The 24,522-nt window shown below is 34.2% G+C and overlaps 3 protein-coding genes and 1 long non-coding RNA gene across 7 annotated transcripts; 2 read left to right on the top strand and 2 right to left on the bottom strand.

Annotated features, from left to right (window-relative positions):
• Nucleotides 1–601: 601 nt before the first annotated feature.
• Nucleotides 602–4,517, bottom strand: znf511 (zinc finger protein 511). The gene is given in 6 exon segments (NM_001004531.1): nucleotides 602–768; nucleotides 874–1,038; nucleotides 1,129–1,253; nucleotides 2,800–3,001; nucleotides 4,113–4,186; nucleotides 4,300–4,517. Coding segments are annotated over 6 exon segments (834 nt in total). The 5' UTR covers nucleotides 4,501–4,517; the 3' UTR covers nucleotides 602–701.
• Nucleotides 4,192–14,953, top strand: adam8a (ADAM metallopeptidase domain 8a). 3 transcript variants are annotated; one of them, XM_087277666.1, is made up of 25 exons: nucleotides 4,192–4,355; nucleotides 6,981–7,075; nucleotides 7,163–7,236; nucleotides 7,320–7,398; nucleotides 7,497–7,573; nucleotides 7,788–7,971; nucleotides 8,179–8,244; nucleotides 8,330–8,398; nucleotides 8,498–8,667; nucleotides 8,994–9,078; nucleotides 9,187–9,320; nucleotides 9,819–9,996; nucleotides 10,870–10,959; nucleotides 11,070–11,265; nucleotides 11,407–11,473; nucleotides 11,556–11,724; nucleotides 11,811–11,888; nucleotides 12,114–12,198; nucleotides 12,296–12,410; nucleotides 12,505–12,688; nucleotides 12,816–12,851; nucleotides 12,942–12,998; nucleotides 13,601–13,672; nucleotides 13,785–13,859; nucleotides 14,233–14,953. In XM_087277666.1, the coding sequence occupies exons 2-25, from the start codon at nucleotides 7,007–7,009 to the stop codon at nucleotides 14,275–14,277; spliced, it is 2,454 nt and encodes an 817-aa protein (XP_087133792.1). In that variant the 5' UTR covers nucleotides 4,192–4,355; nucleotides 6,981–7,006; the 3' UTR covers nucleotides 14,278–14,953.
• On the bottom strand, nucleotides 14,273–21,282 carry LOC147841068 (uncharacterized). Its single transcript, XR_015505979.1, has 3 exons — nucleotides 19,000–21,282; nucleotides 18,745–18,954; nucleotides 14,273–16,964 (listed from the first exon to the last, which is right to left on the bottom strand). It is a non-coding gene; the product is annotated as an uncharacterized LOC147841068 (long non-coding RNA).
• spef1 (sperm flagellar and cilia associated 1) lies at nucleotides 15,036–23,679 on the top strand. Of its 2 annotated transcripts, none has more exons than XM_087277687.1 (7): nucleotides 15,036–15,226; nucleotides 15,455–15,566; nucleotides 16,372–16,522; nucleotides 16,656–16,698; nucleotides 20,650–20,719; nucleotides 20,827–20,923; nucleotides 21,033–22,475. In XM_087277687.1, exons 1-7 carry the CDS (start codon nucleotides 15,112–15,114, stop codon nucleotides 21,153–21,155), a joined length of 711 nt encoding a protein of 236 aa, XP_087133813.1. In that variant the 5' UTR covers nucleotides 15,036–15,111; the 3' UTR covers nucleotides 21,156–22,475.
• The last annotated feature ends 843 nt before the right edge of the window (nucleotides 23,680–24,522 follow it).

Raw genomic sequence — 24,522 nt, forward strand, 5'->3', positions numbered from 1 at the left:
TACGTTTAGTGAATCTAAATAAAAAGCGCTTTGTAACATTTGTGACAGCAACGCGTTGCTCCATATATTTTTCAGAAATCGACGATTGCAAAGGTTTAATTACAAACGATCAGCGCTAAATATACAAAACGAACATTTACAAGATACACGAACATGCTCCTAAAATTAATATAAAGATATAACAAAAATAATCTATTTACTGAACAGACCAAACTGTAACGGTGAGAATTCCTGGCCCATTGGGTATTAAACGCAAGCCCTTCATATAACCTCTACACGTTACAAAATTCAACCCCTGTAAATCTGATTCAAAAAAACATGTTTGTTGCAATTTGTCACAAGTTTTTTATTAGGTCCCCCGACACCATAATTACACCCCGTGTTTTTTACCTGAAGCATGAAGCGATTCAGCAAACAATTCTGTGCCATTCGTTGAAAGCAGCATCTAGAAGCACTTACATTTACTGCAATGCATAACATCCCAGAATTGAAATTAAGATACTCCGCTTGACATTTTACTTATAATCTTTTCACTACAATCATCTGTCAGGTTTTGCATTCTAAAGTCATATGCCACATAAGAAAAAAAAACTTTTTAAAGTTTGCTTTCATGATTTTTATTATAAAAATACAGCTCTCAACAAACAAATGCTTTACTGAGCTCATGTGGTGAGCTGTTAGCGATGAAGAAAAGCTTTGGCCTATTTCTTCCTCCTTCCTCTGAAGCCTCTGACTGAGCCTTGACCGAAACAAATGGATGATGGAACTCTGAAGGAAAGATAATAATCAACAGATAGTTCTGATCACTGAGTCTACAGGGTAATGAAACTTAATCAAGTATTTATATTAATCCATGACCTAGAATCCACCCACTTGTATGAGTATCGTGGTTTTAGATTAGCTGCCTGCATTGGTTCTGTTTCCACAGGCTCTGGGGTCAGCGAAAAGTCCATGGACTCAGAGCTTTCTTGTTGCAGAACGGTTGCAGAAACTTCCATATGTGCATCCTTCTTCTGTTGAGTCTTTTTTTCTGTTGTTCTGTTGATGTGATTATCATGCTTAAAATTAGCACATAATAAAAAAGCCAAAATGTAATGACAAAACTGACATTCTGTATTAACACCAAACCTTCCGATCTTCTTTGACTTGTCAAATCTGAAGTCCGCTGGATAGCTATGCGTTCTGATTAGATGATCTTTCCTTTCTTTGCTCGTTTTGAATTTCAGTCCACATCCTTCAACCAAGCACTCATACTGAAAAGCAATATTAGTAAAACAGAATTAACAGATGTTTATCAGAGAAAAAGCAGAGAAAAAAATATATTTGCTGGTTTAAATGGCGTATCGAGAGTAGGGAAGATATATAATGATATATGTACTAATATTTAATTTCACTTATTTTTGGTTCTTTTAAAATGAGTTTCAACGTTTTAAGCGCCAAAATGTATCAGTATTTCCTCAACCAAACTGTTCCAAAATTGTATTTACATTTTTTTCTGCTGTATACAAAGAATATATTTTGAAGAATTTCGGTAACCCATAGCCACTGTCTGACATCCATCATAGGAAAATATACAATGAAAGTCAATGGCTAGCATTAAAAATATTATAATAAAAATAAAACGTGTATTTTTGTGCGTTTAACAGAAAATAGTAAAAGATGACAGAACTGTCATTTTTGTGTTAGAACTATTCCTACTACAACTTGCGGATGAAACCAGTAGATGGCAGCATTTCTCTTGGATCTAGTTAAATGTGAAGCTTACTTCTGTGAGTAAATGTTTTTACAGTTTTTCTAATCTGGTAGGCATTTACACAAATAATTCATATAAGAATTCTCTCTAATATATTTGTTTTATCAATCTGTGGTCAATTTATATATCTATAACAGTTAACAGTAGTCAACATATACACTGGATCAAAAACTTTTATCAAAGTGGTCCTAAAACTATTGACTTATTTAGAGGTTTTGCTAATGTCCTAAAAACAACAACACCCATTTTTAGCTTGACAATTTTGATCATTTTTTTATATAATTCAAATGATTTATCCACAATTCACACGATTCTATAATGAATCACGTGACCACAATATATATATAATACAGTTGAGTCAGAACTATTAGCCCCACTGAATAATTCCCCCTTCCCACCCTATCAAACATAATAGTTTTAATTACTCATTTCTAATAACTGATTTATTTTATCTTTGCCATGATGACAGTAAATAATATTTTACTAGACATTTTTCAAGAAACTTCTATATTGCTTAAAGTGACATTTAAATGCTTAACTGGGTTAATTAGTTTAACTAGGCAGGTTAGGGTAATTAGGCAAGTCATTGTATAACAATGGTTTGTTCTGTAGACTATCGAAAAACCAGATATCTTAAAACGGGTTGATAATTTTTAACTTAAAATGGTTCTTAAAAAATTTAAATATACTTTTATTGTAGCCTAAATAAAACAAATAAGACTTTCTCCAGAAGAAAAAATGTTATCAGACAAACTGAAAATGTCCATGCTCTGTTAAACATCATTTGGGAAATATTAAAAAAAGAAAAACAATTCAAAGGGTGATATCACTGCACTCCAATCTGGCTTTGAAAATGTCCTAAAACTATTAAACAACACCCATTCTTGGCTTGGGACCATTTTGATTAACTTTTTTTGATACACTTCAAATGTTGACTAAAGTAAAAATCTACATCTACCACACATTCACACAATGCTATCATTATTGGCCACAACACTTTATATATCACTCTCTACACTCCAAAATGGTATTGAAAATGAGATTACCATGCATTGTTTCTCCGCCATGATCTGGAAGAGAGAGTCATGCCACTCCAATATGTGGATCTCCAGCAGGCGATTTGATGGAAACGATCGCTTACAGTTGGAGCACACGTTTCGATGTAATGCATTGTAGTGGTGCTCATATCCTTCCAGTGTGTCGAATAATTGTTTGCATCCTGCAATGTGACACCTGAACTCAGAGATACTGGGAAGAGGTTTAAGATATAAGTGGCACGTTAGTATTAAGTCACAAGGATGTTGCTCAAGACGTTTCAGTCTTTTCCAATTGTGGAGTCATTAATTGTATTCTTGATGGTGGAAATTCACTGGCACAAAGGTTTTTAAAATAGGTCTGCAGGCTGGGAGGAAGCACTATTGGGAATGATTAAAATTTTTGGGCGGGGGAAAAACTTATAAAGTATAAAATAAATGACAATTAATAAATAAGTAAATACTTCATAAACAGGATGATGGTCATTTTAAATCATATGTAATAAAAGAAACTATTTATATAATTCATAAAATAATAAATAAAAATGAAATACTAACTAACAAATAAAGAAAATAATAAAAATAAATAGAAAAATGATATATTGTAAACAATCTCAAACTCAATCTCTCTCTCTCTCTCTCTCTCTCTCATATAATATAAGAAATTATCTTAACAAAAATAAAAAAATATTAATATTAATTAAATGAACATTAAAGACCCATATATACTATTTATTCTTTATAAAAAATATTAGGTCTTTATCCACTTTATTTTTTCACCTAGGGGATAGTGTTTTTTTCCAGTGTCTATTCCTGCCAGCTATACTTTTAGCTTTATAAAATTGCTCTTCACGCTGCTTGATTAGCATTCATATAACATTGTATAACTTGAGTGCACTGTATTAATTTAAACTCACTGGTGCAAACACTTTTACCATATGCAGATCCTTGAAATTATTCTGATTATTTTCCTGCAACAGCTAATGAAATCTTGCACATTTACAAAACACAGCTTACTTCCAAAAAAACACAGTTTACTTAAAAAAAAAAACACCCAGGGGCTTTTTATTGAACAATGATTGTATTTGGGAAAAGATTGAAAACTCTGTAAAAATCAAATTACCTTATACACAGTAACTGTTTTAATTCTGACAACACTAATACTATCAGTAGTCATCAGAAGTCACATAAAAGATACATTTGACAGCTACACAAAACAAAACCACCAACTAACTACATGAAACATACTTTAATGTTTAACAAACTCTGATTTATTAGCGGTTTTGATAATTAACAAAAGTCATCTCAGTAAGAAAATCACTCACGTTGGAGGCTGTTTGTCATCCACAAATGACGTCACGATATTCTGTAGGTACATGTGTCTGTTTATGTCGCCATCCTGTTGAAGAAACATCACACATGTCATTGCTGGTCACGTCGTCACGCTGAGAAGTAAACATGCGTTGTACGGCACTTTCCTGTAGTGCAACCGATAAAACACAATAGTTTTACCTCAAAATATTCATCTTCCACAGCAAATCGAAGTCGTTGAGGTCTGAATTCAAAAGGTGATACAGCTTTTTCTTCTCCAGCTTCGGCTTTTTGTTGTATATCATGCCTCTTGGATTCCCTGTTTTCAGTTACCGGTATATTCTTTGCCAGAATTTGTGGTGTAGTAGAGGCCAAAAGTTCAATTATTTCGGGTTGCAACATTATATGTTATTAAATATAAGTTAACACAAACATACTCTCTGCGAGCACCCGCCTTTCGATTGCCTGTTCAAAAGCCTTTCAAAATAAAAGCCGCTTTATTGGATTAACGGCACCCAGAGCTTGCGAGAAAGTATACATTTTTATATTGTTTCAAAACAAAGTGTTAGCCAATTAAAAAAATGTATTATATATACATCCATAGGAGGCTGTAACAGTCTGTACACACAAGTGAGACTACGTAAAAAACAAAACAAAAATAAAAGCAAAATAAAAGTAGCTAAAAACAAACCTGCACCTGCAAAATATAACCACTTGATGTCAGCAAAGTTATTTTCGCAATTCGATCCCTTTTCCGGACTGTTTGTCCTATCGAAGATGCTGCAACCGGTGTGCTCATGCAGCTGAAATTCCCATTCATTCATTTTCTTTTCGGTTTGGTCCCTTTATTAACTTAGGGTTGCCACAGAGGAATGAACCGCCAACTTATTGAGCATATGATTTACACAACGGATGCCCTTCCAGCTGCAACCCATCATTGGGAAAATACCCTCATTCATTTACATTTACATTTAGTCATTTAGCAGACGCTTTTATCCAAAGCGACTTACAAATGAGGACAAGGAAGCAATTTACACAAGAGCAACAATGAATAAGTACTAAAGGCAAGTTTCAGGTCTCATTCATTCATTCTTTCATTCATTTTCTTTTCGGCTTAGTCCCTTTATTAATCTGAGGTCGCTACAGTGAAATGAACCGGCAACTTATCCAGCATATGTTTTATGCAGCGGATGTATTTCCTGCTGCAACCCAACATTGGGAAACACCCACACACTCTTGCACACACTCACATACACTACGGACAGTTTAGCCTATTCAATTCACCTATACCGGCATGTCTTTGGATTGTGGGGGAAACCGAAGCACCTGGACGAAACCCATGCGAACACGGGGAGAACATGCAAACTCCACACAGAAATGCCAACTGACCCAGCCGAGGCCACCGTGTTGCCATATCCTCATATATTAAAGTATTAAAGAAAATATCACTGCAAGAAGTAAGCTTTAAAATATTTGTAAAAAATGTGTCACTTTTACTATTCATGGCATTTTTGCCTTGGCTATTTATTAATAGTCAAGTGCTTCATTGTTGGATTTTCACTCTAATTATTTTTATAATAGCTTATAACTATTTTAAAAGTAGGTTAAATATTTTAAAAAGATCAATCAATATATAACATCTGGATTTATTTGGTGATAATTTTTTGTTTTCTCCCTGTGTCTTCAGTTGAACTCTTTGTCCCGGATAGTCTTTTGTAATATCCTTTTAGTAATAACGAACAAAACCCACATCCTCAATGACATCATCCTCCAGGTGATGACAAAATCTCATCTCAGCACAAATTTACAAAACCGCTCTTCCTATAATTTCAGAAATTCACCTGAAACAATTTGTATGCTTTTGTGAAGTTGTGCCTCAAAGAATATCAGTGTAATAAATAAAATTAATTATAAATTAAATTAATTGGCACTGGAGGCCCAGAGTAGCATTTTATTAATGCAAATTGTTTAGAAAATGTTATACTATGTATAAACAAAATCACAATAGTCAAGAAAGAAGTCAAAAGTAAAAAAAAAAGAAACTAAAAGGACTATATAGTATTTAGTGCTGTAATATTTAGTTATTTTTTTAGTAGCACAAATTATGTATAAGAATAGTAATGTATACATTTATAGTCCAATTATACCATCTTGCTAAATGTTGACAATGCAAAAAAAAAAAAAAAAAATCCACCTTGGGAGCTTAACCAGATTGTGCAGCTTTTGTTTCAGTTACAGATTTGAAAAAAAAACAAAAAAACAAGTCAGCTGTTTTATTATGGAAAATAAATAAAATCTTAATTATAGATAAATTAATAATCAAACGCATAAGAATAAAAATAAATAAATAAATGTATGAATAATTATATTATATTATATTATATTATATTATATTATATTATATTATATTATATTATATTATATTATATTATATTATATTATATTTTAACAATCACAAAGTCCTAAGATACAGATATAATAACTATTAACTATTTAGCGTATTATGATATTGATGCTTCATAAGAAAACGGTCACATTGACCGGTCTGTGACTCATTACTGACCAGTTTGTTATTACCGGATGAGGAGGTCGTAAACTTCTATGCTAATTTACCGTATAACCGAGGCGGAGCTTTAACTTTCAAGTAGCCCGAGTTTGTTCCCACAGACAGCAGCAGCAGCCCTCGAGTCCCGGAGCGAGAGCACACACAGCACAGCGAGCCATGCGATACACTGGACTATTTATAACGCTGCTTTCTTTCGTTTATACATGGGGTGAGCGCACAGATATGTGAGGATTCTTTAACAGCGAGTCATGTCAGTTTGCGTGATGTGTTTTACATGTAATTTAATCCTGTGGTGGTGATTTGTTTGTTGCTGTAGAGAGTCTGGAGGCTTTACCTCATGTGATGCGCTATGATGTGGTCCGGCTTCAGGCACTGAGAGGGAGAACCAGAAGAAGCTCCTCTTCCCTCCAGGTCCTTACTTTAAAAACTGACATGTAGACATTTACACTGGATGATTGAGTTACTTTTATTCATGCTTGCTTGTTTTGATTTATTTAGAAATATCCTGAGCAACTTGAATATGATGTGGCCATAGATGGGAGAAACTTGACAATATCTTTGCACAGAAATAGGTGAGAATGGGACTGTCTATTGCAACAATGTATGTTAATACTATGTGGAGGCATTGCATTTATACTCGTCCTTTGTTTTATAGAGAACTTTTAGGGAAACAATACACTTTGACACATTATGGCGAAGATGGGATTTCCGAGACAAAGTCATCAAACAAATTTGTATGTGGAAATTTTCAACTAACATGTTAATTTGCTGTATGTTTGACACAGTGTGTGTATATGAAGCTTAATGCTATTGTCTTTTGTGTTCATATCAGAATCACTGCTACTATCATGGACACATCCATAATTTTGAAGATTCTTCAGTCAGCGTGGGACTTTGTTCTGGAATGGAGTAAGAAAAATTAAATATTAAGCAACTTTTGAAAAGAATAGATTGAACATCAAATATGTTGTAAAATATACATAAATATATATTAAATATTCTTGATGTCTACTTTGTGTAGAGTAAAAACATTGATTCGCAGTTGCATTTCTTTGGAAAACATTGACAAATGCTTACAAAATTTCCACTAATATTTAATGCATGTATTCTTGTTGTTGTACAGAGGATTTCTGAGAGTGAACGATCAGGTTTATTTGATAGAGCCCTTGGAAGAGTCTTTGGATGGGGACCATGCTATTTACAAGCAAGAGCATTTAAGGACCAAGCGAGGGGCCTATGGATACATTAATGACACAGTCTATGACCTTGGCCCAAAGTCTAGTGGGCTGTATAAAGGAAAAAATATGGTAATGATTTTATAATAATCTGTTATTAAACCTAAGCTGTAATTATTTCAGTGATATTTTTAGCATTTTATATTTAACCATATATTTAGTGACGGTTTTCAATGGAGAGAATTGTTATTATTATTAAGCAGAATGTTTAATTTGTACCTCAGCATCTTTTTATCTTACCAGTTTTATGACAAAAACTTTATGTCATCTGCCATTTAGAGAAACAAAGCCCCGAGAGGAGGACAGCAGATCGTTGAGATGGTTTTAGTTGTTGATAATACAGAGGTATGAAATGTGGTTTAATGAAAAATAGATATTGACTGCAGTGTTTTGTTTATATTATTAAAATTCATCAATACATTTTCTTTAGTACAAGAAGTTTGGAAGTTTTAAGAAAATAGAAGAAAGAATGATGCTGGTCGCAAACCACGTAGACAAGGTATACTACGACTTTTGATTTGTTTGATCTGCATGACATTATATATTGTGAAAAGGATTTTCAAAGTAATATTTTTAATATTTTCCTCCTTACCTTTAGCTTTACCGGCCTTTAAACATACGTGTCATGTTGGTTGGACTGGAGGTTTGGTCTCAAAGAGACTTAATTGATGTCAGCAGTAGGCCAAATCTTACTCTGGAACGGTTTTTAAAATGGCGTCGCGATAGCCTGCTTCAGAGGAAGAAACATGATAATGCCCATTTTATTACGTGAGTCACTGATTGCTCATTTTAATCTTCTGTGTTGATCATGTATACTGTCTGCATTTTTCCCTTTAAACAATTTTTATTATACAATGTATATGGTTATATCTCATGATGTCATGAGTATAGTATAACTACATTTTAAGTACTGTGCAATATTAAATAACTGCATGTGCTTACTAAATGTTTAGGTTTATGTTTAAGGGTTAGTTGCACACAATATTGCATAATTTATTATTATTGCTTTACTAATTACATGGAGCATGTGTGACAAACATACTGTAAATATCAGCGAAATATCCATTTATGACCGTTGTTCTTTTTTTATTCAGTGGTATTGATTTTGAAGGGTCCACAGTTGGGTTGGCTACATTATATGCAATGTGCTCTTCTTCATCCTCTGGTGCTGTGAATGAGGTATACCTATGAGTGTGTTTGTTTGTGTAAATAATGGATTAAGACTTATCACTGATGTTGGAAGGTAGTGGTAAATAGCATTAATTAAGATGTGCTTTCTTTTCAAAGGACCACAACAGCAATCCCATTGCAGTGGCTTCTACAGTTGCACATGAAATGGGACATAATCTGGGAATGTCACATGATGATTCAAGCTGTGGATGCTCCTCTAACAAGGGCTGCATTATGGGAGATACCATTGGGTGAGTCTCAGTAAAAATACTTCAGAAATGCAAGGCCATGAGAGAATCACTTATTGGTTTGCAAACATATGCAGTGAGGTGTGTGTGTGTGTGTGTGCGTGTGTGCGTGCGTGCGTGCGTGGGTGTGTGTATACACACATCTTACTGCATATGTTTGCAAACTAAAGTGCAAACATTATAAAAATGTATATTATTTATATAAACTGTATATATATTTTTTATAATCAGTGTGTTTAGTCAAAAGCCCCCAATAGACAAAAATGAACTTTAAATATGCTGATGATATATGTTCTTAATTGTAATAACAAAGTGTGAATGCTGGACACTTCGTGCACTCAACTGTTGCAGCTATCATTACGCAGTAGGAGGGCGGGGCTTTCAGACTCTATGCTGAATGGTAGAATGAGATCATAACGTTCAACTCTAGATAATCGAGTGCATTGCATAGCATTTTAAGTCGTTCACTGACCATAATTTTCTTACATACTCTTCCAACAGGTCTATTTACCCAGATTCATTCAGTACTTGCAGTCAGTCATCTTTAAAGGCGTTTTTGGAGAACTATGACACCAACTGTCTAATAGATGTGCCAAATGAGGGTCAGATATATGGAGGCCCAGTTTGTGGAAATGCCTTCGTTGAAAAAGGCGAGGAGTGTGACTGCGGAACTGTTGAGGTTTGTCACTTTGGTTTATATATAAAAAAAAAAACTGTTGGTTTCTCAGTTACAGCATGACATCACTAAAATTGATGTGTGTATTTGAGTCTATATATATATATACACACACACACACACACACACACACACACACACACACACACACACACACACACACTATATATATGACAATTTATTATTTCTCCAAAGACCCATGACTCTTTTGTCTCTCAGTGGAATTATATCATCATTAATATCATTATCACAATAAATATAAAAAAATATTGTGATTATATAAGTCCACATCACCTGTTGCTAGTGGAATGGCATTTGGGTGAATTAAACAATGATAATTAATAAAATGAATCTTCATTTTGGGTTTGCAGTTTCTTTTAATGATGAAAGTTTTGTGTCTTAGTTAGTGGTTCAAAAGGTGTAAATTTCTAATGTGTTTACAAAATACAGTAAAACAGCTATTGTAAATGTTAATATAGTTTAAAGTACAATAACTGTTATATTAACTGATTTCTATTGTAATATATTCTAAATATAGAATATTTTCCTATAACCAGTAGTTTTCAGTGTCACATAATCTCTCAGAATGAATTCTAATAGGATGCTGTGGTCCTAGAGGAACATTTGTTAATAATAATTCTTAAATCTTTTTGATTTCATAAAAAAATATTCATTTGTGCACTGAGGTACTCATTACTTAAAGTTTATAATCACATGAGGGTGAATAAATAAGTACAACATCTTTACTGTGTTGTGAACTAACCCATTAATTTTTCATGCTGAAAAAAGTTATATTTAAAAAAACATTTAAGTAATTGTGTGTTCAGCAAAAAAAACATGCATTTTGTTGACCCATGAAAACTGATATGATTTTAGGAATGCAACAACCCCTGCTGTAATGCCACCACTTGTCGACTAACTGAAGGTGCCCGTTGTGCACATGGCGAGTGCTGCCACAATTGCCAGGTATCAGAAAAGCTGCCCATCAGACTCAATACCGAACACAATTTTGAACTTGTTCTGAACATGTGAAAGTAAATTACATCTCAGTTTGTCTCATTCATCCGCCATTCTAGCTGAAACATACAGGCAGCCTGTGCAGAAAAAGTGCTCACGACTGTGATTTGGACGAATACTGTACAGGAGAGTCAGCTTTCTGTCCTGAAGATGATTATAAGATGAATGGACTCCCCTGCAATTATAATCAGGGATACTGTTACAACGGACAATGTCCAACACACAAGGAACACTGCAAGATGCTGTGGGGATCAGGTACTCATTTCTCAAATACTGCATTATGGATCATTTACTACTACTGTTTTACTATTTCAGTGTTTAATAATCAGCGTTTTTTTATTAAATGAAGTTTCATACAAGTATTTTTGCTATAACCTGTAATATCCCTGTGCTTAGGTGCTGATGTGGATGATGACGCCTGCTTTCAGTATAATGTGATTGACAGAACCTCCAAAAGCGCTGAGTAAGTTCAACCTTCCTTTTTTTTGATGGCTGAAGGCTAAAGACTTTTGTTTTCTAACAAGACTTTTTAAAAAAACCTATAGACACCGAAAATGTGGGAGAATATACTGTTATGGTGGGAATCCTTTTCCAAAAACCAACAAAAAAGCAAATGTAAATGTTCAATCAAGAACCTGCTACATGGCTTTGGATTCATCACCCACAGAAGACTTAGGCATGGTTCCTACAGGCACCAAATGTGGCACAAATAAGGTCATTAAAGAATCAATGTGTAAAAATACCCAGTGGACAAAAGCTTTATTTATTCATTTATTTCCAATATATTTTTCAATCAACAGGTGTGTTACAAAAGCCTTTGCCTCGATATCAGTATGTACGGCACTGAGAACTGCTCGGATAAATGCAACAATCGTGGGGTATGTGATTTAATTCTAACTTTTCGTTTTTATGTATATAAATTTTATTATTTATTTATTTTAAAGTGTATTTATCATTTTTAAAGTTATAATGTCCTGCTTGTCATTAATTCATTTTGTGTTCTATTAATAAATCATTTTAAAAACAGTATATTGTCTTGTCTGGAAAATATATTGTTGAATGCATAAACACATGTAACTTTATTGTCTACTTATATTTTAAAGGTGTGCAACCACGAGTTGAAGTGTCACTGCGATCCAGGCTGGGCACCACCCTATTGTGATATTCAACTCTCAGAACTTCACAAAAGTAAAACAATTACATTCCATTATATTCTGAATTACCTCAAGGTATTCAACCGAAAACTAATTCTATTTACTGTCAACTGTCTGATTTTCATCTTCAGTGAGAAAATCTGTGGTTATTGGTGTTACTACATCTTTAGCCATCCTTGTGCTGATCATTATTATTGGAGCGCTGGTGTATAACAGAAACAAAATAACAGAATTTAGAAAGAAAAGGTAAGACGTCTTATTGATTTCTGTGATCATTCATTTATGGTTGTATGCATTACAATTGTTTTGAGATTAAAGTAGCACTTTCTTTTTCTAAAAGGCCACAGAAGGGCATCCACTCTTCTTCAGGCCAATGCAATCCTGCATTTCAACCAGGAAGCGCAAAGAACAGCCCCAGAATTGCACAGCCACGTATCAGTCAACCAACTTTCCTTGAGTCGTCTGCTACTCAGGCCTGTAAACCTCTTCGGTCTGCGGCTATGCCCTGTAGACCAGCACCAATGGTAAAATTTAGGCTTGAAATGAGCTGCTTAATTTTATATTTTGTATTGAATGTTATTTTTAGAATAAATGATGAAGGAAATTACTGAATATAAATCTAAATACCACTTTTTTTTGCATTACGCACAGCCTCCAAAGAATGCACCACAGACCAGAAATGAACAGGTAGTTCATCTTCTGCAACAATTAAGCATTTGTATTTGATTCTATTCCTGAATAAAAATCTTTAATGTTTAAACATGTTTTTTTTTTTAGATAATGAAGCCTCCTGTACCACCTTCTGCCATTTCCAAAAATATTTATCCTCCTCAGGTGAGAAAATCTTAATTAGCATTTACAAAGTTGGGTATTTTGGTAATGCTTTTTGGAAATAAAGAAATACTTTTATTCAGCAATAATACGGTAAATTGATCAAAAGTGACAGTAAAGACATATAAAATGGTACAAAAGATATTTACATTAAATAAATAAGGATAGTTTATTAACACATTTTTGTTAACCTGATTAGAATAATTAAATTATTTTTGAAGAGTCATGTGACACTGAGGACTGAAAATTATAAGAATGATTAAAATTTTAGTATATAAAAAAAAAAATTATTTTTAAAATATAGTATTTTTTATGTAATATTTTTGTAATTTTTGTAATATTTGTTATATTTCTCAATATATTTATAATCAAATAAATGTGAACATCGAAAAGTCTTCTTTTAGAATGATTTACAAATCCTCTTTAAATTTTGAACAGTAGTGTACATACAGAACTGAATAATAATAGTCCATATAACTGTCAATTTAATGGAGGTACTTTTAATGACTAAGCTCACTTCAGAAGTGATATGAAGGTAAAGCAGTTTGTCCTTGTGAAACTAAAGAGTGTTGTGAGACTTATGTCTTGTCTAAATTTTGTTTTAGGCAAAACCCCTGCTGCCAGCAGCTAAACCCCTGCCTCCTTCAAGACCATTACCACCACTGGCATCTAAAGCTGTAAGAGCACATTTTTTCTAAAAGATTTGGTCTTGATTCAATTTGCTGCACTCTATATTACATAAATAACATACAAATATCTCTATTCTCTATTTGTTTGCATATACTGTAGGTGACTAAATCCAAATCACCTCCAGTGCCTCCTGTGAAACCCAGCGGGCCTCAGCCAGTATTCACTCCACCTCAGGTAATCTTTTATCACTTTGCATAGTGAAATATCTTAAAGAGATTCACATAAAATCTCATACTCCAATAGTTACAAATCTTGATAAGATATTGCTTCTGTTGTTCACAAAGGAAGATATTCTGAAGAATTGACCTCATTAGCCATTGACCTCATTAAACTTTTTTTCAACCTTTTTGTCCCCATTATGGATGCCAAAGGCTTCAACATTCTTCAGAATATCTTGTTTTGTGTTAAACAGTGGTTGAGTAACAAGTGATGACAAAATTAATTGAATAATGAACTGTCTCTTAATTCAAATATTTTTGAGCGTTTATACAGTTTAATTGTGTGAACGAATGTCAGTGCTTTAAAATCTCTTTTGCATCTACTGTAGGTAATCCAAAAAGTTGCACTGAAACCTCCAGCGTGGCCCAGATGATCTGGAGCAGTATGAGTTAACATGAATCACTGGGAGCTTCAGAAGAAGCGGTTCATGAGCTGAACAAAGCTCTTTCTTTGTGATGTGGCTCTGAATAGTAAGATGACGATAAGGAAGGGAAAAATGGTGACTGAATTTGCACTCTAGGAATCACTCACTTTACTGATTTGGTACGATTTGTTTGTACTGTCGTCTGCTGAATTTTGTGCTTTCTTTATTATCTATTTATATTAGGCTATTTTAATTTTGAAGAATGTTATGCAGCTGTTTACAGTCAGCAGTTTCTGACTGACTCCATGTAAGTCTACTAAGTGAGAAAGGAAACAGTCTGTCATGCAGTATAAAAGTGTGTTCATTCATGTTTCTGAAACGTCATATATTTTATATCTTTAAATTAAAATCTTATTTTCTTTATTTTAGGTAATTTCTTGTAATTTCAACATACTTTATCTATTTGGTCTTGTTTACCTCATTTCCTTTTTACATTATTTAATCTTCGTACGTTTTTCTTGTGATCCTTTTGCACTCAGACTAAGGCAAACATTTGTTTTGCCCGCCTAATGTTTAGACTTCAAGTTTGCAATGATCTCAGCTGGGCTGATTTTACTCCTTAAATGTGAGAATGCTCTGTTTTTTATTCTGTGTACTGTAATAAACTTTTTCACGTTTCTCAAAATGTCTTTATTCTCATTTAATATTTCAAATCGCATTTTCAAGTGAGCGAAATGACCTCTACGGCGCCCTGTATTTTGTTGCCTAGTAACAGGTCAAACATTTTAATGATACACCTGAAATAATAGTTGGTTTTGATTACTCAAAGGCTCATTTTAAATTATGGACGGGCCAAAACAATTAGACGAAGAAACCTTGCAAGACCTTTATGCGTGGATAGACAAGATACCGCTCTCCAGACCCAAACGCAACATAACACGAGATTTTAGCGATGGAGGTAACGTTAATGAATTCATCCTGGTAACAAACAAAACCACTTGTTATTTAGCCCTTTATGTTTGTTGACAGTGATACCCTCAGGTTTAATTTAAGCAAACCCGTGGTTATTGTTTGTAAAGAAAGTTACATTTTTATACGTGGTCATGATGTTATTTTAAGACTTTTAGCAAATTATCAATATAGCATACAGTATATTCCACTGCATTTTATCGATTTGCGCAAGCAGTTATGGCTGCAGAAGTGGTGAAGCATTTCTTCCCTAAGCTGGTGGAGTTGCACAACTACACGCCCGCACATTCCACGCAGCAGAAGCAGAGTAACTGGATCACCCTCAACAGGCGAGTGTATTTATTTGTTCTCCACTCACAGACGGCAATGCAAACAGCGCTCTGCTTATCTGACCCTGCGTGTCGCGTGAAGATTCCCCGAGGATTACGGGAATGCGACTTTACACCTCAGCAATAACAATTTTAAGATCTCAAAAACTAAGACCTAGTGTGCTGCCTACACATGTTTTAGTGCGACATCTTTCAGTACGTTTTTATATAAGCTTCGGGGTGTTTGTCACTATACAGCACAATTTGGATTTTATGTGTTTTATAGATGCCTAATAGACGTCCAAACATGGATGTCTTGTCTAACACAATGTAAAATGTAACAGTAGGCCAAAAAATGGTCAACAAAAAGACAAGAATGAGTCATTACACGTTTAAAGGCTGTCTAATGTGTGTATTTGATGAGTAGTCCATTCATTCATTCATTCATTCATCCATTCATTTATTTTTTATTCGGCTTGGTCCCTTTATTAATCTGGGGTCGCCACTGCAGAATGAACCACCAACTTATCCAGCATATGTTTCACGCAGCGCATACCCTTCCAGCTGCAACCCACCACTGGGAAACATGAGTAGTCTATATTGGATATTTAGATTTTCACTAGATTTTCAATTTATCCTTGTTTTAACCAAGATGTCTACATGTGGACATCTATTAGACATCTTTTCAATACATAATTATTTGGTAGGACTACAGTATATATTTTAAAACATGAATGAAGAGAACACAACACTACATTTTTATATGTAATATCATTATTTAATTTAAATAATTTGCCCTCCTTTTTAAATCGTAAATTTTCTTTAGAAAAGTTTTCTCCAAGCTAAACTTCCATATACCTGAGGACACGGTGAAAAAAATTGTAGTGAGCACACCAGGCTACATTGAACCAGCCCTTTGCTCTTTGAGAGAGAAGATCGAGGAAAAGAAAGAAGGAAAACAACCAGATAGCGCACAGGTGAGTACTTTTATTTTTATTCTGCATCTTTCTGTATAATTTCCTCCTTTTCAGTCTGACACTGAATTTAGTATTGACATTCAAGGTTTAGTCACACTGTCGACGTTATGATCCTTTATAATTGTTTTTATAGGACTTGGAGTATTACACCACTTCAGATGGACAGCAGAGATCAGGTAGATGCTCTAACAGATATTATGCATATAAATATGGCTCTAGCTTCCCAAGTAGAGAAGAGCAGTAAAGATAATTTAGAGGAGGTCTGACGTGGAGGTCACGTCCTGGTGAGCACCCCTGGACTGTGGTGTGCTTTAGTGGCAGACGCAGTAACTCGGGTTTTAAGTTGAGCTTCATTTATTTTTATAAAAGTCTCTCCACAATTGAATATGCCTTAGTTTGTAACTTAATGGGTTTGCTTAACAATTCTACCTTAATTTACGGACTCTTATTTCACTCCAATACTCATAACTTTGGTTAATCTTTGAAACACAGATTACGATATTTTAAATAAAATCTGAGATCTCATCTTCTCTTTTTTTATTTAATTCAAGGTTACCAAAATTACAGTAAATGACCCAAATAAGGTCAAAGATGTTTGATAATGGTCTGTTCAGTGCTCAGCATATATGATTACACCCAGTATGCGAATTATACATTGACCATTATGGGCGTCAAATTTTTCGACAATGTTAGTTTGTGTAATACATCCTTCAGTCATTTGTTTATTTAAATTACATCTAATTTATTAATTAAACATATTTAAGTTTTCAGTGTTTTTGGGGATATTTTGTGTATTCCGACCTACAGTATCCTCTGATTAGCTTTTTCAAAGGTTACTGTATCAGAGTTACAAACTATACATCTAATTTGACTTTACATTCTGGCTATAGAAACAAACATCTATTTTATGAGAAAACAGTCTTGTGAACTCTTACCGATTATCTGTTCTTTAGCTCTGCAGTTTCAAACTGATGAATGCATTTTCTTTCTTGCGTAGACTGCTTAGTGCGATTATGCATTCACAATGGTATGAACCATAATAGGGGTGGCCGAATGTATATTTATGTTATCTATTATTTTAATTGGTAACATTATTATTTAAAATACAGATCAGAGCGAACTATTTCTCAGTATAAAGGGCTGACCACCAATACATCTTGTTTTCATGTCCTTCAGGGTGGATAAAGTTTTAACAAGGGGGGTCAATGCCCTCAAACTCGCCTGTAATGCGCACCCTGAGTACACCCCACACAAATCTCTCATGTAACTTAATATTTTCTATAGGATGCTTTACAATTTTATATTTGTGCAAATGCATTAATTTAGTCAGTACTGAAGCAAATCTGGAGCTAATCTAACAAGATAACTTTTAACAGTAGTTGTTAAAAAATGAGTAGCCCAAATTTATATTTAAGGGAAATTTTTCAAAATTAACAAAAAACAAGAGAAACCAAAAATATTAAAAATTTCATTCAAGTGTTGTTTGTGATTTTTCTTGCAATATTTTGCATTAATTTAAATGTATTATCTTTCCATTTCTAAAGATGTTATACAGATTTATATTATAATTAATATATCTGTTTTATAAATCTGTTTTTTTTTTCAAATGCACCAATATATATTACCCATATTCACTGAGAAATGGATAAAAATATTCGTTTTCAGAACGGGGTGTACTCAATTTTGCTGAGCACTGTATGTGTTAAACAATTTAATTGAAGTCTTTTTAAGAAACATGTCAAATTTATACTGTACTAGTTCTCCCTGTCTTTTAGAAAAAAATAAATTTCTCATTTAATGTATTTTAGAAATGACACTTTGTCAGGGAACAAAATAAAATATGAAAAATGATAGTTTCATTGTAATTTTAGGTTGTTTTAGGGTTGTTTTAAAGCTTGTTTTGTCTTAAGGTTCTTTAAAGTTTGCTGAGTTCCAATAGTGGGCATTGGATATGAACCACTTTTTAAAATAAATGTGGGTATTTGTGTACATCTTAACAGTGATCAACATACTAACTACCAATTGCTATTTTGTAAATATTACATTTGATCATCATGGACGTTTAAACACAATGCATAACCAAGAGGTTGGTCAGGAGTTTTGAAGTCATACACCCCTCCAATAGATAAGCAAAGCCATTCTGTATACAGCTATTTAGTTCTTGATTAACACTATTTTTCTCACAATTATTTGTAGACATGGACTATTTAAGCCCGGCTAGCTCAGTCAGTAGAGCATGTGACTCTTAATCTCAGGGCCGTGTGTTCGAGCCCCACATTGGCCGTTTCTGTCACCTTTAGGCGAGGCAGTGGCGCAGTGGGTAGTGCTGTCGCCTCACAGCAAGAAGGTCGCTGGGTCGCTGGTTTGAACCTTGACTCAGTTGGCGTTTCTGTGTGGAGTTTGCATGTTCTCCCTGCCTTCGCGTGGGTTTCCTCCGGGTGCTCCGGGTTCCCCCACAATACAAAGACATACCGTACAGGTGAATTGGGTAAGCTAAATTGTCGGTAGTGTATGAGTGTGTGTGAATGTGTGTGTGGATGTTTCCCAGAGATGGGTTGTGGCTGGAAGGGCATCCCTTGCGTAAAAACTTGGATAGGTTGGCGGTTCATTCCGCTGTGGTGACCCCGGATTAATAAAGGTACTAAGCCGACAAGAAAATGAGTGAATAAATGAATGGACTATTTAAAAACTTCAAGGAGTTTGACATGACAGCCTGTTACTGCAGAGACATAGACGTTACATTTTTTTTAAAAGGCACTACTGATGGGCACTTCAGGCCCTATGATCCCTTTCACAGGGACTTTTTTTTGTCACAGGAAAGAAATTAATAAAGTATGTTTGAATGATCTCATTTATGCACCACCTCCTTTACCTAAAATTAGTCACATTGTCACCGTCAGTCAGCACACATCTACAGAAAGTAGCCGGAGTGAGATTGGTGTATGATCAAATATGGTGATTCTTTGATGCTACCAAAAGTAGAGATTAAAAGCCATTGCTTAATCTAAACTCCTGAGGATGTGTCAGCATGAGACTTTTAAGGAAGCTAAGTGTTCTTGGTGTCTGTGGTTATAGATAAACTCATAATACTCAAAAAAAAACTAAGCTCTTGCCTTAGTAAATGGAAAAAAAAACTTTAAAATTTGCAAGTTAGATGTTTTTAGTTCATAGAAGTTTATTTATGGCCTTTTTTTGTGCAAAGACGAGCAGCATTTCTTGAGAAAGTGTCACCACGTGTATTTTGAGATGGGTTTGTGTTATCTTCAGTTCATCCAAAAATAAGATTTTTATCAACTCACCCTGTTGTATTTTCACACATGTGTGCCAGTAAAACAGTTTTTTTGTACATACATTTAAAGTTAAAGCATTCCGAAACAAATCATGACTTCGCTTTTAACCAAGTATTTTCCAGCTGCGTTTTTGGCCAAATGCACTGCATTGTCAGCACACTTAACATAGAATAAATGATGTCACCTCCTTTATTTTTCACACCTCATCATCATCTTGGGTTAGTCATGGCATCATCTGGTTTCAGGTTTGACTCATGCTTTTCATGATTGAAAAGTTTCTGCACCCCTCAGCTCAATTCACCAGATCACTCTTATCGCTTCCAACAGGCTCAACACATGTAGCTAAAAGCTTTTCTCGTCCACAGCAAACTCAAGCCAAGAGTGTACTATTATTAAGTCTATTATGAGACCAGTGTGGCGAGATTAGTTCTGATATATTTTATTATCAAAGCACAGACCTCTTCTATTGAGGCAACAGGAGTCCTGTGTTTTCAACTTTTCTTTTTTCAGTAGGTGCTGTTCAATTTCAACCTGTTATTTTATCCTTATGGGATGTTTATAAGGTGAAGCACAGCTGGTGTTGATGATTCGAAGCTTAGAGCCAAATAAAACTCCTGCTCTGTAGTTACAGTCTGGTGCTGCGTCAATGTGTCTATTTGACCTTATTGTGTTTAATAGGTTCAAATGGAGTCTAATTAGTTTAGTCTTCCTGGCTGAGCAATTCTCACGAGCATTCAAATCTTCAAGTATGGGGGAGCTGCACTCCGCTAGAGGAAATTGAAGCAGGGTTTTATAAGGGTACAGTCTCAATGTCTTTGTTTTCCCAAATTCCTGCAGGGAATCATGTGATGGTTATTGAACCCAGTCATTTAAATCCAGCTACTGTGAAGAAAACAGAGAAAGTCAGGTATCAAGCGATGTGATTTTGTTTAAAATGTTTTTTAATGCAGTCATTAATGTAAGCATGTGAATCAAGTACAAATTTATAATTCAGTTGTTGTTAATCTTGCATAGGGCTGCTGCAACCATTGGACCAAATGTGGATCCAGCTGTACGTTTGCTTTTGGAGGAAAAGGAGCAGGCCATTTTGGCTTTACAGGAGACTGTTGGTGTAAGTTTTTAATCCTATATTTGATTTTAAAATCCAGTTAATTATGCAGGCAGGTACATATGGGACAGTTGATTTCTGCCACTTTCAACATTGTTCAATATATCTGCAGACCAAAATGGGGGATGGTTTGGAAAACCTGCATGAAAACAGTCATTATGCTTACAGTTGCTTTATTGGTGAATGTAAGCATGAAATGAAAATCAAAATCTACTTACTGGAAGCAAGGTTTTAATCCTATTGTGAATTAATTTAAGCATGTCTTATTTTGTCAATTGTTTGACATCATGTGTCACAATTTAAAGATTAAACTAGACTGCTGAAATGACTCCATTTAAATGCTTTTTCAATGGCCACATCTCAAAATCAAATGAATACCCCATGAGTAGAACAAATTCACAGGTCCAATTTTTTTTTTCCAATTACAGTCATATATGCATCACATTACATTTTTATTTATTTATTTTAAAGTATGTGTAATTTACATGTATTTACAGTACAGTTACCTAAAAAAAAATTACTGGACTATTAAAGGTTAGGTCATAAGAGTAGGTTCAGGGATAGGTTTAGGGATAGTTGTTCAGTACCTACACTGTAAAAAACTATTAGTTAATTTATTTTAAAAATGTGAGCAAACATGTTGTCTTAAAAGCATCAATTTGATTTTCATTAGAATAGTTTGTTTACTTAACAATTATAAGGTAACGAGTTTACTCTTTTTTTTTTTTAAATAGCCTAAACTAATCTAATTTTACAGTGTAGTTATTACCGGATTTTTGGGCAACACAGTGACTCAGTGATTAGCAATTTTGCCTTACAGCAAGAAGGTTTGCATGTTCTTCACGTGTTGACCTGGGTTTCCTCGGGGTGCTCCAGTTTCTCCCACAGTCCAAAGACATGCGCTATAAGTAAATTGGATGAACTAAATTGGTCAAATGTGTGTATGAATGCGGGAGTGTGTGGGTGTTTCCCAGTACTGTCCTGCGGCAGGAAGAGTATCCGCTGTGTAAAACATATGCCGGAAAAGTTGGCGGTTCATTCCGCTGTAGTGACCCCTGATAAATAAGGGACTAAGCCAAAGGAAAAGGAATGAAAAAATATAATCCTATTTCATATGTCCGTAAATCCAAAAAAAAAGGAAAGAAAGAAATATTTCAAAACTTAAACTAATACCTTTAAAGTAGGAATTAATTTTAAATCTTTGTTTCTTAAGATCTTTCAAAAATATTGATATTTCTATTATGACCTGGCAATCCCAAAACCTATCAAGTTAGTTTCAGCACCTTTAGCAAACAATGGCAGGTGGCGAGAGATGCTTATGTCGCAAAAGGAAATTTGTCCTTCCTGTGCTTTTCTGCAGGCAATTGGTCAAGGGCTGCAGGTCACATGTTCTTCCTGTCACTGATGCAAATGTGATAGAGTTTGCAAAAATGTTTACTGAGTCACTGTGAGTTCAGCAGCTGTGAGATTTGTCACCCAACAATTACTGTAGATCAAGCTAAATGTTAAGGTTGCATTAACACATTAGATAGAGAACTGCAACTTTTGCATTTTTCAATTTAAAAAAACGAGGAAATTCAGTAACGGCCTAGTTTATGGAAATGTTATCAATTTCTGTATCAACTAGTCAGTTTCTACGGAAGGAAATTACACTGCTCAATGTCACTGTGATTGTGACATTAGCTTTTGTTTGTCATTTTGTATCACTGCAAAGCAATTGGTTTGCAAATGTTATATCGTACACTTACAGCCGCTGTTGAATACCACCTAAATGTTTCACTTTGCTCCAGATTTTACAGATTAAAGTAAACCGATTGGAGCACCTTGTGCATCTTAAGGACCTACGCATTGAGGATCTCACAAAGCACTTAGAGCGATATAAAGCACGCAACTCATGAACATCATTTCAAAAAGTGCATAGGTATACGTAAGACTTACAAAAAGCTGGCCCATGATCCATATGAAATCATCTCTTTTTCCTCATTTGTTTTATGCTCTGTGATTGTTAGATTTTTTCTTTTAATTGTTGGCACACCAATTGCATTACCAAGGACCATCTAGAGCAGTTTATGCTTCACTGTGAAGTCCAGCAAACTTTGGCAGGAAAGTGTTTATTCCTTGATGCATTTCAGACATTCTGAAAATGATTCACCAGTATTAGTACTTGCTTTTTATTTTGGAATTTAAATGATATTTCTAAGTGTTTTTTTTTTCTTTCTTTCTTTCCCCATGCATTTATAAATTGATTTCAATCACTGTTAAACTTTATAAATCTTTAAGCAAAGCTTGCTCTCCAAATGAATGACTAAGTGTTGTAATTGCTCTGTGTTTTCCCTAAATTTTATTTTGGCATTTGTGTTAATGATACATTCATTTTTATGTTTCCATTCATGTTGATATTCTCAAATTTAGCTTTACTCTATTTTGGGATTTGCTGATCATTGTACATTTTTGTATGTCACAGTATTATTAGCTGTCATGTCATAAGACCAGTCTGTAATTTTTGTGGACAGCGTTAGATGTTGAAAGTAAAGATTTGCATTCAAATGGATTTGGTTCCTATGCAAGCATGGAGAAAAGTTGCAGAGGTTTTTAAGCAGATGGTTAACAAATAGTTATGGTTGTTTGTTTGCATGGACACATGCTGTCACTTACAGAAAGCAGAGTTAATTTTGACTAAATTTCACTTCTTCTTTCTTTAAGACCAAAATATCCTATTCCTACTGATGCTGACCTATAAAACTAAAGATGTAAAATTACTTTTTTTTGTTTGTGCTATTTACCAGCAATGTAAAAAGTGATTTGTTGACTTAAATATACAGATTTGTTATTTAAAAAGTGAGTAAACCTGTTGTCTTATAATTATTTGGTAAATTCATTGTGCGCAGTTGTACAAATTATGTTAACATAAAAGATTCAAGTTACAGGTTTACTCCCTTTTTTAACAAAGTCAACATGTCGGTTTTAAGGCAGTGGGTTTACTCACTTTACAGTTTTTCCTCAATTGCTTTAGCACATTTTTCAAAACAGACTTAACATTCTCTAAACTGTGTGCAAATCTCAAAACGATTTGTTGGAAATTCAGAACTTTGTAGCATGTCTGCAAAATGTACTCACCCGAAACATTTAATCTATGCTTCAAAACCAACTTGTTGTATCACTAATTTGGCCAAAACATAGTGCATTTCTGATTATGTGAGCCACACTTGTCAAAATGATTAGTTGTTTTTTCACCATGAAAATGAAGGTTTTAAAAAATCTGATTTTTACTGAGAAGAGTCAATAGTACATAGAAAAAAATGAATTTATACAGTACATTTATTTGAGTACAAATGTAGTACATGCATAGATCAATCTTGCTTGTCCAATAACTCTATTGTATATTTCTTATGTTACCACAAATAAATAAAAACACTACAAAATAAACATCCAAGAAAAAACAAGTTTTAGTGGACATCCTGTCGCTCTTGTTGACTTTGCCAGAGATTAAACTTCTTCCCATTTCTCTTCCACAAGCATGTTACTGCAGTTCAGGATTGTGAATGCAGTTGTGCTGTGGTCATATATATATATATATATATATATATATATATATATATATA

This window comes from Danio rerio, chromosome 13 (assembly GCF_052040795.2).
Source record: "Danio rerio strain M-AB ecotype USA chromosome 13, GRCz13ab, whole genome shotgun sequence".
In the NCBI taxonomy this organism is placed as follows: domain Eukaryota; kingdom Metazoa; phylum Chordata; class Actinopteri; order Cypriniformes; family Danionidae; genus Danio; species Danio rerio.

Excerpts from the sequence above, each read along its gene's own strand:
- adam8a (XM_087277666.1), top strand. The coding sequence starts at position 7,007 with ATGCGCTATGATGTGGTCCGGCTTCAGGCACTGAGAGGGAGAACCAGA. Across the intron at positions 7,399-7,496 it reads CAAAGTCATCAAACAAATTT|AATCACTGCTACTATCATGG; the intron begins GTATGTGGAAAT and ends TGTTCATATCAG. Across the intron at positions 13,673-13,784 it reads CACCACTGGCATCTAAAGCT|GTGACTAAATCCAAATCACC; the intron begins GTAAGAGCACAT and ends CATATACTGTAG.
- spef1 (XM_087277687.1), top strand. The coding sequence starts at position 15,112 with ATGGACGGGCCAAAACAATTAGACGAAGAAACCTTGCAAGACCTTTAT. Across the intron at positions 16,523-16,655 it reads AACAACCAGATAGCGCACAG|GACTTGGAGTATTACACCAC; the intron begins GTGAGTACTTTT and ends TTGTTTTTATAG. Across the intron at positions 16,699-20,649 it reads AGATGGACAGCAGAGATCAG|GGAATCATGTGATGGTTATT; the intron begins GTAGATGCTCTA and ends AAATTCCTGCAG.